The 18,516-nt window shown below is 46.4% G+C and overlaps 1 protein-coding gene across 2 annotated transcripts in view; it reads right to left on the bottom strand.

Annotated features, from left to right (window-relative positions):
- Positions 1–18,236, bottom strand: part of STAT1 (signal transducer and activator of transcription 1) — a 44,667-nt gene extending 26,431 nt beyond the window's left edge. Inside the window, exons 1-8 of one of the 2 annotated variants that reach the window (XM_002712346.5) lie at positions 17,954–18,236; positions 17,410–17,696; positions 12,749–12,877; positions 11,035–11,179; positions 7,136–7,234; positions 4,242–4,331; positions 1,182–1,260; positions 113–204 (exon numbers count right to left, since the gene is read on the bottom strand). In XM_002712346.5, coding sequence (XP_002712392.2) covers positions 113–204; positions 1,182–1,260; positions 4,242–4,331; positions 7,136–7,234; positions 11,035–11,179; positions 12,749–12,876 — 633 coding nt within the window. In that variant the 5' untranslated portion in view covers position 12,877; positions 17,410–17,696; positions 17,954–18,236. The remainder of the gene's footprint in view (positions 1–112; positions 205–1,181; positions 1,261–4,241; positions 4,332–7,135; positions 7,235–11,034; positions 11,180–12,748; positions 12,878–17,409; positions 17,697–17,953) is intronic. The other variant, XM_008258841.4, reaches the window with a different exon arrangement.
- Between the last annotated feature and the right edge of the window lie 280 nt (positions 18,237–18,516).

The raw sequence follows: 18,516 nt of genomic DNA, 5'->3' as shown, positions 1-18,516 counted from the left end.
ACCAGACCAGATGATACTGCGCGTCTTATACGGCTCGCGGGCCTCACATTTCCCACGTGTGGTTTACAGTCCGGGGTGAAGCCAATGCCCTTGTTGGAGCAGGAACCCCTACCTTCCTCTTGTTGTCCAGCATTAAATACATCTTCTGGAGCAGCAGCTGCTCTTGCTTCTGGTCGCTCTTTGCCACACCATTGGCTTCATGTTCTGTTGATCACAAGAGACAGCACTAAGTACAAGAGCAGAGGAAAAGCAACGGAAGCCAAGAGTCACGTCCGTTTAGCAGCCACCTGATACACAAAGGCTGGCTTCCTCCATCTCTACTGAATCAAATTTAAAATGTCCTGAGCACAGAAACTAGACACACTGGAACAAAGTGCCTGCTGTCAGTGACCTAAGTAAACTGGAAATAATACTGTCTACTCGATGGTTACTCTCAGGAGACTGTCTAAATGAATACAAATGACAAAATTCAAAATCTCAGAAAAAAAAATGGAAAAGAACTGCAAATTAGGAAGCAGCAGCTGGGACTCCTTTCTCTCAGATCCTACTACAGATGATCTCTCCCCATTAGCCCTGTATCCACCAAAGATCTTGAGGGAAAGAGCAGTGCCCTACTTGTTCTATACAGTGCACGTGTTTGCAGGAGCTACTTTCAGTTGCTCCTATCACTCAGAACAAGCAGCCAAAGCAGAGTGAAACTGCTTTCAAACCTGAGAAAACTATGCAATTTCCCTGCAGCACAGACACACACTTGGAGTTTCTGCAGGAACTCTAGGCATCTAGGGCAGGGGCTTCCACATACCCATCAGCCTATGACCATAAGCCAAGTACATTAAGCAAGGTGACAAGTGGAGGTGACTCCCTGCCCCCCCCCACACCAGACACATGTGACAACATCTGCAGCTGCGGTTGTCACCACTGGGGCTGAGCGGGCAGTGCTACAGGCATTTGGTGGGTGAAGTCGGGGATGCTGACAAGCACTCTACAAGGCTCGGGACAGCCCCCACTGCAGAGAATCTATCTGGCCCTAAACGGCAAGAGGACTGAGGGGCAGAAACCCTGGCCTTGGCCATCAAGGAGCCAACACAGGCAGTTACGTGAAGCAGTGCTCACCCTTGTCATCTAGAGTACAGAGACAACAAATCACAGCTGGGGGCACTGCTCTCATTGAGAACTCTTACCTCGGTTCTGCAAGGTTTTGCACTTGAAGTCATACTCATCTTGTAGATCTTCCAGGGTCTTGATTTCGTGCTCTATATTCTATAAAGATGTAAACGTGTGTCACTGATCATCAGTTTCGAAGACTTTCATAAACAGATCATTCCTTCTACAGAACCCAGGGAAACATGGAAACCATCCCAGCCCCCTCAAAGATAGACTGGACTTGTAAGATTCCAAATTTTTACTTTATTAATAAGTATGCAGTAACTACACTGCCTGTCACTCTGCCTTTCAAGTTACAAAAACTTCTTATGGCTGGGTAATACTCCATCATGTCTGTACTTCACATTTTCTTTTTCTAGTCCTCAATTGATGGACATGTAGGTTGGTTCCATATCTTAGCTGACATTTTCAACAAAAATAGATGCCACTGAAGGTCATTATGGTAAGGGACATAAGCCAGAGCCCCAAAAAATTGTTTTCTCTTATTTGTGATAGTTAATATCTATATATATATATAGATATATTATAGCTTTAATGATCTGTGATTATTTTAACATTTACTGTATCTGAGTGAAATGGACATCTTTTCATTTGATTACGGTTTAGAACCCTTGCTTACATTCCTAATGAATTATGATCTTTTTGCTTTTTAGTTACTGAACTCTCTGTTTACTGGAGTATTAAGCCTTTGACTATAATGTAAATTAAAAATATGTCACCTCAGGGACTGGCACTGTGGCTTGGCAAGTTAAAGACATGCCCTGCAGTGCCTGAATCCCATGAGTGCCAGTTTGAGTCCTGGCTGCTCCACTTCTGATCCAGCTCCCTGCTAATGTGCCTGGGAAAGCAGTGGAGGATGGCCCAAGTGCCTGGGCACCTGCACCCACGTGGGAGACCCAGAGGAAGCTCCTGGCTTCAGCCTGGCTCAGCCCCAGCCATTGCAGACATTTGGAAAGTGAACCAGAGGATGGAAGATCTCTTTCTGTCTCTCCCTTTCTCTCTATAACTTTGCCTTTCAAATAAATGAATAAATCTTTAAAAAAAAAAAAAGTCATCTCAAAAATTTAAAAAGGAACAGAAGAAAGGCAGGCAGTGGACAGGCAGAAGGAGGAAGGGAAGTATCATATTCTTAGAACTACATTGAATCTATTTATGACCTATTACTCTATTCTCTTTGTATTACTATCATATTAACATGTATTAATATCAAATTAGCATAACTGTGTTATAGTAATTCTCATGCATGTGCTGTGACTCTGAGAATCTAATGTATTAATAAATTCCTAAGAAACACACACACACAGTTTTGTGTATCATCACCTGGTCCCGTGGCCTACAGTCTAATTCTTCCTCATCATTTTTGAGACTAGCTCTGAGCTATGACTTAACACAGGAAGAGATAAGCTCACAAAAAATCTCCTTCCTCAGAGACAACAGTGGTGACCACACCTCCCCGGGTAATCAGGTCAGTTCTGCCTTAATGTCCGCTGTCCAGGCACAGTCTTTAACACTGCCCTCTTATTTGCTCCAACATCTCTCAATCCGGACAATCAACTATCTACAGCTCACCCTACAAATAAGTCTAATTTTCCCCCCAGATTAAGTCCCCTTTCTACATACTCATCTCTTGATTTACAGATTGGGCTCCCTAGGCTTTCTTTCTTTTTATTTATTTTTATTTATTTACATAAGAAATACATTTTATTTATATAATATTATAAATATCTTTTATTTATTTCTTTTTATTTATTTACATAACTATACTGGAAGGGTAGAGAGAAAACATTAAGAGATCGTCTATCTGATGGTTCACTCCCCATATGCCCAAACAGCTAGGCCTGGACAGCCTGAAGCCAGGAACCCAGAACTCCACCCAGGCCTCCCATATGGGTAGCAGGGATCCAACCACTTGAGCCATCATCTGCTGCCTCCCAGGGAGCACGTTAACAGGAGGCTGGATCAGAAGCAGAGGGGCCGGGACTTAAACCAGGCACTTCAATGAGGGATGCAGGCATCCCAAGTTGTTCCTCACTTGGCTTCTGCTTTACTGGAGTGTTTCCCTGGAAGACTGCAGGACAAAGCTGCTCCAAAGAATCCAGAGTTTGGAAGGACGCTACCCTAGGTGCACGAGTCCAGGTGCCGCTGCCCAGAGCCCAGGACAGCGCTGCACCTGCTTGCGAGGAAGCCTCTTCCACAATGCAGGCCTCCTGCGGAGCAGAGCTCCCCAGTCTTCCCCAAACAGCCCAGCCGTGGAGAGGAACTCAGGCCAACAAGGGCACCGAAGCAGACTTCTGCTTCCATAAACTGTCTGGGAAGTTTTTATTTTTTTTTTTTAAAGATTTATTTTATTTATTTGAAAGGCAGAGTGGGGTAGGGGAGAGACACAGAGAAAATCTTCCATCCACTGGTTCACTCCACAAATGGCCGCAACGGCTAAGGCTGGGCCAGACCGAAGCTAGGAACCAGCAGTTTCCGGGTCTCCCACAAGGGTGCAGGGACATGAGAACTTGTGTCATCCTCCACTGCTTCCCCATGTGCATTAGCAGGGAGTTGGATCGGAAGTGGGGCAGCTGGAACTGTAACTGGCACCCACAGGGGATGCTGGCATCGCAGGCAGCGGCTTTACCCACTGTGCCACAACGCTGGCCCTTAAGTTTGGTCGTAAAATTGCTGAGGACGTCTTATTCTAATCAGAAACGTATCAGAACTCTTGTCTCAGAGCACAACAGGTGCTTGAGGAAGACAGGCCACGTTTATCCCAAGGCTCCATGTGATCTCAGGAATCCCCAACTGAGAGGCAGGGCTCTAAAGGGCCCCTTAGAGTAGCAGCGCCTCGTGTACTGGGGAATGGCGCAAAGTTAACAGCCACTGCAGGGCCGTGCAAGGAAGAAAACCGAGAAGCTCAGTGTCTGAATGTCGTAACAGGGACCATAAGATGTCTCTCGGGTCACTGATTTTACCAGTTTGTCTGTGTATTATTTGGAACTTCAGCGAAATCCTTCCTCTCTAGCCCTCATTGGACAACTCAGTTTCGAGCTGAAAAAGTCACAGCATGGTGCTGTCTACTGAGTACTCACCATCACTTGCTCCTTCACATTTCTGACTTTGTTGTCAAGCTCCTTCTGCTTGTCTAACATCACGGTGCTCTGAATATTCCCCGACTGGGCCTGTAACGGGAAGTACGTGGTGAACAGCCAGCATGGACTCGTATGCACTGTTGTACCCTGAAGTCCAATCCAGACCTTGTGCCCCACCTACCACCCACACCTTACAAAACATTACTGTTGCCCACACGCATGTCAACAGGAAGCAGCTCAGCTCCTGAGGCCCTGGACAAGGCTGGAAAACTGTGCACGAGGCCACCAGAGAGACGAGGGTCGGTTCATGCCTAACACGCAAAGTTTTTCTAGAAGCTTCCATGAAGTCATACAGTTGCATGGTACTACACAGAAAACTTATTTCAGGGTTTCTGAAGTTCTGTACACAGTTCTGAAGTTCTGTCTACAAGGCTTGCAATTAAAAATGTGGTCTTCACGCTAGCCCCATCTTAACCACCTTCAGAGCTTGCTGGACATGTGGACTCATAGGTCATAACCTGATTACAAAATCAGAAACCCCATCCCAACACGCTCTCAAGTGGTTCACACTGAACCTGAAAAGTACCCCATCAAGGGCTTTGCAGAATACTGGATACAAAGAAGTCAGCAATGAATGCAAATCAAGTCTTTCCCAGGAGTACTTGGCCCTCTGACGGTCACAACTCAGATGGGGCAGTGTCTGTTCATCACTGAGGCGGACTCTGATTGATCCATTTATTACACACTCACTAGGCACGAAGTGAGCATTGGGCATCATTCTGGGGCCAGGAGTTTGAGTGGTAAATGACAGTCGCTGTTCAAACACAGACCCCATTCCAGAGGAAGGCTTTTTGTTTCAGGATAAATCCCCTGGACAGTAGAAACTGTGCCTGCCATCCTTGCTTACACAAAGCCCGACAGAGCACAAGCTCCGGGTGGGTGTCTTTATGAGAGGTACTCAAAAAGTTCATGGAAAATTGTGAAGAAAACGACATACGCGTGGATGTCAAAATTTCTTGCACCAAGATAAACAACTTTTAATTCCATTCTTCCGTAAGCTTTCTAAAGTATACTCATAGACCCAAAACTTATCGATCTTTTCTCTTTTTGTGATATCTGGTTTTCCCTCTTTCCCTCCTGACAGACTACAAAGGAGGTCACCCATGTTTTCTCCTGGAACATGCATAGATCTCTGATACATCAGAAGTTTATTCTTGTGTTTGGTGTGACGTATGGGTCTAGTTTAACTTTCAGTTAGTTATTCATTTTTCTTATCCACAATTAGTGGACAGTACTTATTTGAGCTCTGAGCTACTGCCTTTATCATATAAATTCCATAGGAATCTAAAATCACTTCTACCAGATTTTTCTCTTCTTTCCTTTTGGTATCTGTTCAGTAGCATGAACCTCTAAGCCATGTTTATTATTATAGGGGATAGGACTAGTGCCATTTCTTTGCTCTACATTTTTCAAGAATTTTGTTGCTATTCTTGCAAGTTGTTTTTTTTTTTTCCCCAAAGGGATTTCAGAATTAATTTGTACTGCTGCCACTTGCAATGCCAGCGTCCCATATGGGCACCAGTTCAAGTTCTGGCTGCTCCTCTTCTGATCCAGCTCTCTGCTATGGCCTGGGAAAGCAGTGGAGGATGGCCCACGTGCTTGGGCCCCTGCACCCACATGGGAGACCAGGAAGAAGCTCCTGACTTCGGATCAGCCCAGCTCCAGTCCTTGCAGCCATCTGGGGAGTGAAGCAGCAGATGGAAGACCCCTTCCTCTCTCTGCCCCTGCCTCTCTGTAACTCTGCCTTTCAAATAAATAATTTTTTAAAGAAGAAGGTTTATGCAAGGATTATTAAAACTATCATCAAAAAATCTTGGTACTTGGTAGAGGAGCTGTGGCACAGCAGGTTAAGCCACCACTTGGGGTGCCTGCATCCAGTATCTGAGTACCTGGTTCAAGTCCCAGCTACTCCATGTTCTTGATGTAACTCTCTGCTAATGCATGTGGGAGGCAGTGGAAGACAGCCCAGGTATTTAGGTTCCTGCCGCCCATGTAAGAGACCCAGATGGACTTCCTGGCTCCTGGCTTCAATCTGGCCCAGCTCTAGCTGTCACAGGCATTTGGGGAATGAACCAGAGGATGGAAGAGCTCCCTGTTTTTTTTGTTTCTCCATCACTGGATCTTTCAAATAATAAATAATTCTTTTTTTAAAATATCGGTACTAGTAAAACACTGACTCATTCATGTTTCAGGTATCTTGAGTATTTAAAAAGTAGTTTAGTCATGTTGGCAACCAAGCCGGATTTTCCCACCAGCCTCTTCTGCTCCCCCAAACCTACTGTGCCCTGCAGAAACTCTGCTCCTGCCCCATTCGCTCTCTCCCCAGGTCAGTGAGCAGCACTGCCTCTCTCTAGGTGACCCAAGCCACAACTGATTTTCAAGCCACACTTGATTTTCTACTCCCTCTCCCACCCACATCTGATCCTTCCAACGCAGGCCCTCTTGGCACCATGCCCCAAACACGACCTGGTTCTACTTCTTTCCACCGCTGGCCTGCCAGTTTCCATGCCTGCTCCAGCACCAGAGACAGTCCTGAAGAAACAGCCCCATAACCTCCCTCAGTCCACCAAGCCCGCGCAGTGTCTCCATCGCACTTCACGCTGCCTGGGTGTCTTGCTCAATGTGTTGTCCCCCTGCTCACTAGGACTTAACTTCCATTAGATCAGGGTCCTGTTAACACCTGCTTCTAGAGATTCTCTCAATCGGATTTTCCCGTTTCCTGGGGCTATGGAAGCAGGGGGGCATTCACCACTGCCTTGACCTGGGCCTCAGTGAAGTCTGCAGAAGGGATGAATGCTTATTCATAATTGAAGTGTTCAGTTAGGAGAGAGGACCTGATTGAATCTCTGCGCATTTTCCAGAATCTTCCGCTCCTCCTTCAGACAGTTATAGATGATCATAGACATCTGTATGGGGTCTTCTTGAAAATTGTCCTAGATCAGTGGTTAGAATAAAAACAAATTAAAATCTGGAATGCTTAAACCATCGCATAGTATAAACTGATGTGAACTTATTTATATTTCTTGAGAAGCTTCATCTCTCATTTATTAAATTCTAGTTAAGTCCCCGTACCAGATGGCTTGGTTCAAGTCCCAGCTCCTCTATTTCCAATCCAAATTCCTGATAATGTGCATCCTAGGAGGCAGCAGATAATGGCTCAAGTGGTTGGGTCCCTGCCACCACACGGGAGACCCAGACTGAGTACTTGGCTCCTGGTTTCAGCCTGGCCCAGCACTCGCTATTGAGGGCATTTGGGGAGTGAACCAGTGGAATAAGATCTCTTTCCATCTGTTTCTCTCTCTCTGCCTCCCAAGTAAAATGAAAACAAATAACTTTCTAAAATTCTATGTAAGCTGAGGTGAGTGTTCGGCACAGCAGTAAAGATACCACTTGGGACACCCATACCCCATACCAAAGTTCCTTGTTCAAGTCCTGGCTCTGCTTCCAGCTTCCTGCTAACACACACCCTGGGAAGCAGCAGGTGATGCTTAAGCAGTTTGGTCCCTGTTACCCATATGGGAGAGTTCTAGGCTCCTAGTTTTGGCCTGCCTGTACCTGGCTATAACAGACATTCAGACAGGGAAGCAAAGATGAAAGATCTCTGTCTCTCTCTACCTTTCAAATGAATAATTTTATAAAATCATATATAAGCAATTTGGTTAAGAACAAAATGTTCCTTTGACAAATTATGAAAGAAATTGTTTTAACTTTCCAATTAAGCACAGTAAAGTATGTTTTAATTTAAAAATAAAGTATTCACAACAGTTCATATCATATTTTTATTGACATATCTTGGGGCCAGTGCTGTGGCATAGCAGGTAAAGCCACCACCTGCAAAGCCAGCATCCCATATGGATACTGGTTCCTGTCCTGGCAGCCCCACTTCCAATCTAGCTCCCTGCTAACATGCCTGAGAATACAGGAGAAGATGATGGTCCAAGTAATAGGGCCATTACACTCACGTGCATGACCTGGAAGTAGCTCTAGGTTCCTGGCTTTGGCCTGGCCCAGCCCTGGCTGTTGCAGCCACTTGGGGGGAATGAACCAGTAGATGCAAGATATCTCTGACTCTCCCTCTCCCTCTGTAACTCTTTCAAATAAATAAACAAATACATGTTTTTTTCATATCCTTCCATATTTCTTGAGGAAACAACACAAATGATACAGAAATTATGTTAGATTTCTCAGTTAATGTTATCCATTGGAATATGCTTTGAATTAGGTAAATAATATGTCTCAGTTATTGTTTTTATTGCCAAACCTAATCTGCAAAATACTGGTGATCATGGCTCTTTGTTTTTTGTTGTTGTTGTTTTTTTTTAAAGATTTATTTTATTTATTTGAAAGACAGAGTTACAGAGAGAGGTAGAGACAGAGAGAGGTCTTCCATCCAATGGTTCACTCCCCAGATGGCCACAATGGCTGGACCTACGCTGATTCGAAGCCAGGAGCCAGGAGCTTCTTCTGGGTCTCCCATGCGGGTGCAGGGTCCCAAGGACTTGGGCCATCTTCTACTGCTTTCCCAGGCCATTGCAGACAGCTGGATCGGAAGAGGAGCAGCCGGGACTAGAACCGGCACCCATATGGGATGCCGGTGCTTCAGGCCAGGGCTTTAACCTGCTGCGCCACAGCGCCAGCCCCCATGGCTCTTTCTAACAGGTACACTCAAGCAAAAACTGAATGGGAGGGCCAGTACTGTGGCATAGCGGATAAAGCCCCAGTCTGCAGTGCCAGCATCCCATATGGGCACCAGTTTGAGTCTCTTTTGCTCCACTTCCAATCCAGCTCTCTGTTATGGCCTAGGAAAGCAGTAGAAAATGGACCAAGTCCTTGGGCCCCTGCACCCACATGGGAGACCTGGAAGAAGCTCCTGGGTCCTGGCTTCGATCAGCCCAGCTCTGGCCGTTGTGGCCATCTGGGGAGTGAACCAGTGGATGGAAGACCTCTCTCTCTCTCTCTCTCTGCCTCTATGTAACTCGGCTTTTCAAATAAATAAATAAATATTAAAAAAAAAAAAAACTGAACGGGAGCAATTTCTGTAGTTAACCTGATTTTCCCACTCATCAAATCACAGCTACATTCACAAAGGGGAAAAGCTTCCAGCTATCTAATATGAAAAATCTGGCTATTATGTCCGAAACAAGAAAATGATAGCTTTCCTCCCATCAAAAGAAAAGAAATGCCGGCCTTCTGGTATAAGGAGCTAAGCCACTGCCTGCAACAGCAGCATCCCATAAGGGTGCCAGTGAGTCCCAACTGCTCCACTTCTGATCCAGCTCCCTGCTCATGCACCTGGGAAAGCAGTGGAAGATGTGGAAGATGGCTTAGGTCCTTGAGCCCCTGCACCCACGTGAGACCTAGATGAAGTTCTTGGCTCTTGACTTTGGCCTGGCCCAGCCCTGGATATTGTGGCCATTTGGAGAGTGATCCAGAAGATGAAAGATCTCTTGATCTTTCCCCCTCTGTCTGTAACTCTGACTTTCAAATAAATAAAACAAATCTTTTTTTAAAAAAAGATAAGAAATGAGGCTGGTATTGTGGCACAGCGGGTTAAGCTGCTGCCTACATTCCAGCATCCCATTTGGGCACCTGTTCGCATTCTGGCTGTTCTACTTCTGATCCAGCTCCTTGCTAATGTGCCTGTGACAGCAGCAGCAGATGGCCCAAGTTCTTGGGCCCCTGCACTCACATGGGAGACCTGGAAGAAGCTCTTGGCTCCTGGCTTCAGCCAGGCTCAGCCCTGGCCGTTGTGACCATTCGGATAGAGGATCTCTCTCTCTCTCTCTCTCCCTCTGTCTCATCCACTCTCTCTGTAACTCTTTAAAAAAAAAAAAAGGTTTATTTATTTATTTGAAAGAGTTACACAGAGAGAGGAGAGGCAGAGAGAGAGAGAGAGAGAGAGAGAGGTCTTCCATCTGCTGATTCACTGCCCAATTTGCCTCAACAGCTGGAGCTGTGCCAATCCAAAGCCAGGAGCCAGGAGCTTCTTCTGGATCTCCCACATGTGTTCAGGGGCCCAAGTACTTGGGCCATCTTCTACTGCTTTCCCAGGCCATAGCAGAGAGCTGGATTGGAAGTGGAGCAAAAGAGACTCAAACTGGTGCCCATATGGGATGCCAGCACTTCAGGACAGGGGGTTAACTCCCTGCGCCACAGCACTAGCCCCAACTAAATAAATCTTTAAAAAGAAAATAAGACAGATGATGCACAAATAATTATGGTAGGTAGGCAAGGGGAATGTGGGGAGTTTGTTTCAAGAACCCCTAAAACTTCACAGCATGTCCTCTCACGTCTGGATCTGCGTTTGGTTCTCTCTTCCAGAACAAGGCTACTCCACCAGAAGCAAGGCAAAGTGGAGTCCAGTTCCCAGAAGTCACTCCTTTGTGAACTAAGTCCTCATCTGTACACCGAGGACTTAGCCTGAGCACCACTGCTGCTGGGAGCTTGCACGTGTTACTGCAGCTCACAGCTCTGAGCGCACCGCTCCTTTCCATCACTTTAACGCTCCAGTAAAGCAGGGGTCGCATCACGTTCTCTCAGGACTGACACCTAACAGATGAAATATTTTAAGCCTGAAAATCTTTATGTTTATAAAACAAACTGGTACTTTGCTCAACGCTATGAAAATGGACCATCTCCATGACTGCTCTACACACCACTGAGTGTGTGCTCATTAGTACTTGCTGAACGGGGAAAACCCGGAGACTGCAGCTCAAGAAAGACGAGGGCGTACCTGAAGGTTCCGCTTGCTTTTCCTTATGTTATGCTGCAACAGAAAATTGTTCTCCAGAGAGAAGCGACTGTACTGATCGTCCAGCTGCGAGAGCAGGTCATGGAAGAGGATGGTGGCAAACGAAACATCATTGGCGGCGTGCTCCCTGGGGATTGAAAATGTCCGTGTTTCATTCCAGATGCTACTTAAGGCAGACAACACAAACACTGCTTTCTTTATGGCAATGACCGGAAAATGATTTTTTAGATGGCACTTTCTTCCTTGTAGCAGCAACTTAAACGGTTTTCCTGTACATGCAATTAAAGTGAAAAATTCTAGAACTTGAAGAGACTGGGCAGGAAACTGTTCATGGTGAACAGCTCCAAAGGAAAAACAAAACAAGAAACCAGAATCTTCATTGTCTATGTCAAATACTTTCAGCATGTTTACACCTTTCGCAGTCAGCAAATAGTACATTTTAAAATAGAATGCCTACTACCTCTCTTAAAACACATTTCCTTTTTCACTAGCCTTCTTGGTATCTCTAATTAATATTTACCATAATTCAGCCTTAATCATTTCTTTAAATTACTTTCCATAGCCTGGATCCTGAGTTGGAAAATAACTGATGTCAGAGTTTTCTAAATTGCCCAAAGCAGTTAGGAGTACCTATCACAATTAAATTTGACAAAAATGCTTAATGGATAGTGTATTTAGTTTTGTAGAGACAAACCCCAGTTTTTAAACTTTTATGTGACAGATGGAATCTCTGGTCATTGATGAGATTTATCTTTGTGTAAATTTAGCTCCAACTCATTTAATAAACAAATACATTTTTAAAATTTTTATATATATATATTTAAGTGATAAATAAAATTGTATGTAGTTGTAGTTATGGTGTACCAAGTAATATTTCAGTGTGTGCATTCATTGTGTAATGCTCACAATCAAGTATATCCATCTCCTCACACATTTATCACCTCTCCATGGCAAAACATTCAAAATCTTTTCTTCTAGGTTTTTTGTTATTAGAGTTCACAGTACATTATTACCTATAATCATCCCATTATGCAACAGAACACCAGGATTTATTACTCCTACCTAACTGACACTTAGTATCTGTTGGCCAGTCTCTGGTAACCACCATCCTATTCTCAACTTCCATGAGATCAGTTTTAGATGACACATATGAGCAAGATCATGGTATTTGTGTCTGGATTCTTTCATTTAATATCACTGTCCCCTAGTTCCATCTGGGTTATTGTAAATGACAGACTTCATTCCTTTCTACGGCTGAATAGTATTCCATCGTGTTTAGACACATTTTCTTTATCCATCCTTCAGTTGAGAAGTTTCCACTATTGTGAGTTATGCTGCAATAAAACATGAGACTGCAGGTATCTCTTCAGCAGACTAACTTCATTTTCAATTAGATATATATTCCTAGTAGTGGAATCATATTATGGTTCTATTTTTGATTTTTGGGGAATCTCCATACTGTTTTCCATAATGGCCATGCTAATTTACATTCCCACCAATGGTGCAAGGATTCCCTTTCTCCACATCCCCATGAGCATTTGCTGTCTTTGTCTTTTTGATCATAGCTATGGTAACCGGAGGGAGGCAGTATCCCACTGTGGCTTGGATCTGCATTTCCCTGATGACTAGGAACGTCTTGCACCAAGTACTTCTGGAGTGTAGATAGACGTGTTCCTGTCTAGTGAGTTCTCCTTACCAGTCCTGATTTTCTAGCCACTGTGCCAGGTACTGTCGAATTTCCATGGGAAAACTGTCATCATAGAGCTGGTGAACCTGCTCCAGGAATTTAGAGTCGAGCTGCTGAAGCTCATACCACTGAGACATCCTGCAGGAAGAGAGCAACGTGTCACAGACGGAAGACTGCAGCTCTAAAGAAAGCCTTCTTTCTTCACGCTCTTGTACACATCTTAACCCCATACACAATCTGTCTCTGAAATATATCATTTAAATGCCTATATTCTAAACCACGTTTTTTTAATTGAGTTTGAGGATCAACATTTTCTCCTTCTCCAGGAAACACATCTCCCGATCTTTGCTCAAATGTCAACACACAGCTTTCCCTCTCCACCGTATTTACATCACAACCGCCTCCTGCCTAAGAAACCACCCTCCACAGCATACACTGACCCACCAGGTACTTTATTATTTTGATTATGGTCTGATTTGACCACATGAAGGAAAAGATTTTAGGGGGAAGAGGACTTTGTCCCCTGTTTTATCTCCAGAGCACACATACGAAGTACTCATAAAGACTTTAAAATGAGCCGGGGCGGGCATTTGGTACAACAGTTAAGACAGTCCTTGGGACACCCGCACCCCACACCGGAGCGTCTGGATTGGAGCCCCAGCTTCCTACAAATGTGCGCCCTGGAAGGCAGCAGACGGTGACCCTGCCCCTCGTGCGGGAGACCTGCACTGTGTTTCAGGCTCCTGGTTTCAGCTAGGCCCAGCACTGACGGCTGCAGGCATGTGGGGAGTGAATCAGTGGATAGAGAATCTTTTTCTATGTCTGAGTTTCAGATAAGCAAATTGTAAAAAATATAAATAAATAAATAGCTGGTAAGTAAAATAAACATTTTAAATGAATCTGCCTTTTTAGCAAACAAAAAATGCAACACTTTATTTAGTTTTGCTTTATGATCACTGCAAAAGCTCTCCAAAAATCGTTCCCCAGCAAAATTACAGTACATGTGTGATTTACTCCAAGAACTTTTCACTCTCATTTTCTGCTCCATGGTTCCAGTGTGTCCCCTGGGGTTTCCTGCGTGTTGGCAGCTTGGTCCTCAGCATGATGATGTTGGGGGACCATATAGAACTTAAAAGAAGTGGGGCCTAGTGTAAGGCGATTGGGTCAGGGGTGCTTCCCTGAGAAGGAACTGATGCAATTCTCATGGGACTCTGGCTAGTTCCCCCAAGAGAATATAAAAATTAAATTAAGTTAAAAAAAAAAAAAAAAACCCAGCAGGGCTTTTCCCTCTTCAGTGTCTCTGGCTTTTTGTCTTGCCATGTGATTGCACCAGCTGCATGCACTCCCACCATGATGCCGTCCACCAAAATGTGCCAAGCCAGGGGCCATCACTGGAGCTGGCACCACATTGTTTCGACTTACCAGCCTTCAAAACCATGAGTTAAATAAACCTCCTTTCTTTATAAGTGACAGAGCCTTGATTGTTTTATCATGGCAATAGAAAACTAACCAACACATATGGTAAAATTATCTTCGTTATAACATCTTAGAAGTACATATGTTCTCTGCCTACAGCAAACGATAAAGCTGGCACAAAAGAAATCCTAGACCTCACTAATAATTTCTGAAGGCTCAAACATTATCAAATGTAATTCGAAGGGACAAAGTCACACTTATTTCTCTGGGTAACTGTTAAGTCAATTTTACTCTTCAATCTTAAAGAAGAAAAACTTCAACAAAAGCCTGATTAAGGAAGTCCTAAAATCCATTAGGACAATGAACAGCCTCACACGACCATTATATAATTTAGGATTTATAGCAGCCTTTGGCTAGCAACATTCAGAGTGGACACCAGTGAACCTTGTCCTGCCCGAGCCTGGGGGAAGGAGTGCACAGTTTCCAGAAAGGCATGGATCAGTGTGGATGCACACAGGTCCCTGAGTGTGCTAACGCCAGGCCTTGTCTACCCCACAAGTGACGACAGAGCTACTCACCTCACAAATACCAGCAGAAAGGGACCCGGGCCCACCCCATTTGCACACCTGCTGTGGCAATTTGATTTTTTGCTCCAGATGTATTTTACCTGAGCAGAAGTCTCCACACCTGAGGCTCTCTCCCTGCCTGCTAGGTGTCTACCAAGGATATCCCTAAAGCAAATATGTGGGCCTGGCCCCCGGTAGAGGCTGCAACCTCTTACTAGCCAAGTGAACCCTGGCAGCTTATTCCCTATCAACACGCTGGTTCTAGAGGCTGGGTGAGCTTGTACACCCACCACACCTGGCACAGAGCAGGGGAAGCAATAAATTCACATGAACAAACCCAGGCTCGATCTTATCTCCCTCAAAACCTGTTACCAAAGCAGAGTGGCATAACCATCCTCCAATTTCCTGGCCCAACCCCAAATTTGGGGCTGACACTTTCCTCTCTAGTCCCAAGATCTGCTGCCACCATGTTCCCAATCCAGCCTGTGCTGCACATGGATTTTTTTTTTTAACTTTTATTTAATGAATATAAATTTCCAAAGTACAGCTTATGGATTACAATGGCTTCCCCCCCATAACGTCCCTCCCACCCGCAACCCTCCCCTTTCCCACTCCCTCTCCCCTACAATTCACATCAAGCTTCATTTTTGATTCTCTTTATATACAGAAGATCAGTTTAGCATACATTAAGTAAAGATTTCAACAGTTTGCTCCCACACAGAAACATAAAGTGAAAAATAATAGATGATTTTTTAAATGATGATGAAATCAGAGCAGACCTATTGTCATGTTTAATCCCAGTGACAGTCAAGTTGGGAATTGATAATTTCTTTTTTTTTTTACAGAAGATCAGTTTAGTACACATTAAGTAAAGATTTCAACAGTTTGCACCCCCATAGAAACACAAAGTGAAATATATTGTTTGAGTACTCGTTATAGCATTAAATCTCAATGTACAGTACATTAAGGACAGAGATCCTACATGAGGAGTAAGTGCACAGTGATGCCTGTTGTTGACTTTACAAATTGACACTCCCATTTATGGCATCAGTAATCTCCCTATGCTCCAGTCATGAGTTTCCAAGGCTATGGAAGCCCTCTGAGTTCTCCGACTCTTATCTTGTTTAGACAAGGTCATAGTCAAAGTGGAGGTTCTCTCCTCCCTTCAGAGAAAGGTACCTCCTTCTTTGAAGACCTGTACTTTCCACTGGGATCTGACTCACAGAGATCTTTCATTTAGGTTTTGTGTTTTTTGTTTGTTTGTTTTTGTTTTTTTTGCCAGAGTGTCTTGGCTTTCCATGCCTGAAATACTCTCATGGGCTTTTCAGCCGGATCCGCATGCCTTAAGGGCTGATTCTGAGGCCAGAGGCTGCACATGGATTTGGACCACTTCTGTCTCCTGTGCAAAAATGATAGATCTGGGATGCAGTGGGTTGAGCTGCTGCCTGCGACACTGGCATCCCATAAGGATTCTGGTTTGAGCCCCGGCTGTTCCACTTCCTATCCAGCTCCCTAATGCACCTGGGAAAGCAGCAGAGGAGGCCCAGGTGTCTGCCACCCACACAAGAGACCCAGATGGAGGTCTAGGCTCCAGCTTTGGCCAGGGCCATTTCAACCATTAGGGAATGAATCAGTGATGGAAGATGTCTCTGTCTCTCTCCCTCTGTAACTCTGCCTTTCAAATATAGAAATCAATCTTTAAAAAAAAAAGATTTATTTATATATTTGAAAGAGTTACACAGAGAGAGGCAGAGGCAGAGGCAGAGAGAGAGAGAGGTTTTCCATCCTCTGGTTCACTCTCCAGTTGGCCGCGACGGCCGGAGCTGCACCGACCCGAAGCCAGGAGCTTCCTCTGGGTCTCCCACAAGGGTGCAGGGGCCCAAGGACTTGGGCCATCTTTTACTGCTTTCCCAGGCCATAGCAGAGAGCTTGATCAGAAGTGGAGCAGCTGAGTCTCGAACCAGCGCCCATATGGGATGCCAGCGCTTCAGGCCAGGGCTTTACCCTGCTGCGCCACAGCATTAACCCGCTGTGCCACAGCGCTGGTATCCCATAGAAATCAATATTAAAATCCCGCCAAAATCCACTACATTTGGCCATTCCTAGGCTGACTTCCACCCCAGCCCAATCCATCCATTCAACAAAGCAATGCAAATTATTTCCTGCTCAGTCCACTGCAACTCCTGCTCGCAAGGAGCCTTCCCACAAATTTCTCTCTCTCCATTGTACCAGGACTCAGGCTGGGTCCAAATATTGAGGCTCTCCCAGCAACAAGTGAGCCTCCTTGACCTCGGCCACGGTGCCTTCCGCAGTTCCAGGAGAGCTCTAGGAGACCATGAGCTCTCATACTGCCAGACCCCGCGGGAGGTAAGCTCCAGGGCTCTGCGAAGGGGTGCGGGGCCATTTCTCTTTTAACATCCTGTGGACCTCGGACAGGGACCCCCATATAGGATGCGCTCAATTAACAGTCTGCTGAATTGCGATCCTGTATATTGCGGATGGCATTAGAAAGGTAAAGGCAAACTTTTTCCTGATCCCACAAGTTTGCATCCAGCATGCTCTTTAAATAGCGGTTCGCTGCACACTAGGATGCTCTGGAGGCTTATTTGTGCCCCATGAAAATCAATTCCCTCTCTAATCTACACAAGCATGTCTACAGCACTGGCAATGAAACATCTACATACCCACCGAGATTTGCGGGGTCTAAGTACCGCTTTAATACGGGGAAGATACTAAGCTCCTCCAGGCTGCAACACTCATACAGAGAGTCCAGAGCCGCGTTGCTGCGAACCGACCTGTCACTCCGTGTTCCAGCCAGGGGGCGAAGACTCAGTCAAAGCCGCAGCGACACACACCCGCGAGGTGCCAAGACTGTGCGGTCTCGCCTGCCTCCGCCGGCAGCGTCGATGCCACACGGCTCGCGGGAAGCCCAACTTCCTGCACAGAGTCGACGACGGTGTCTGCGTGGAAAGGAGCTGCAAGGAGGAAATCGAAGGTGACCAGGAAGGTGCAGGATCTCCGGGCGCACCTGTACTGCCCGCGCAACGCCTGGCAGGGGGTGCCGAGCCGGGCAGCGTCAACACCGGCAACAGGTGGCTCTGCTCGCATGAGGACACTGGGGACTCGCCCACAGATGAGCCAAACAGCCCATCCTCGCCCCGCTGTCCCGCGGCACTGCCCCGAGGGTCCCAGTCCCGGCGTGTCCCTTCCCCGGCACCTCACGCCCACTCACCCACTCCACGCGCAGGATCCGGCCCGGGTGAGCGGAGGCAAGGCGAAAAGCGGCCCCGCGCCGGGCCTGCCTATTAGCCTGAGCTCGGAGTGGGGTGTGTGCCGAGAGCACTTCCGCCTGCGGCCAGGGCGCTCTGCAGACCCTGCCCTGGAAAACGAAAGTATCCTGTGCGAGAAAAGGCCGCGCCGGCCGCCGGCCTCCTTCCGCCTGCGCCAATCAGCGGGCGACTGCCGCGCTCCGCCAATCGCACGCGGCTGTTCCGCGCGCGGCGCCGCCTCCCGCCGCAGGCCAGGGTTTCCGCGGGCTGGGGGGCGGGGCCGGCGCGTGGGAGGCCCGAGGCGATGCTGGCTTCCGCGAGGCGGCGGGGCTGAGGCCGTGTTGACATAATCTGGTGGAAGCTGGGTTCGCCTAGGGGCCCGACTTTGGGGCGCCTTGCCTTCGCCCTCTCTCCGAGCGCCCAAGCTGAGGGCTGGGCTGGGCGGGGGCGTTGTCACTCCAGAAGCTGAGTCGAGCAGCTGCCCCGCTGTGTTGCCACATCCTGGCAACCTGACCGGTCGGGCCGG

This window comes from Oryctolagus cuniculus, chromosome 3 (assembly GCF_964237555.1).
Source record: "Oryctolagus cuniculus chromosome 3, mOryCun1.1, whole genome shotgun sequence".
Taxonomy (NCBI): Eukaryota; Metazoa; Chordata; class Mammalia; order Lagomorpha; family Leporidae; genus Oryctolagus; species Oryctolagus cuniculus.
Note: the sequence above shows the minus strand (reverse complement) of the source record. Positions and strands in the feature narration are given on the sequence as shown.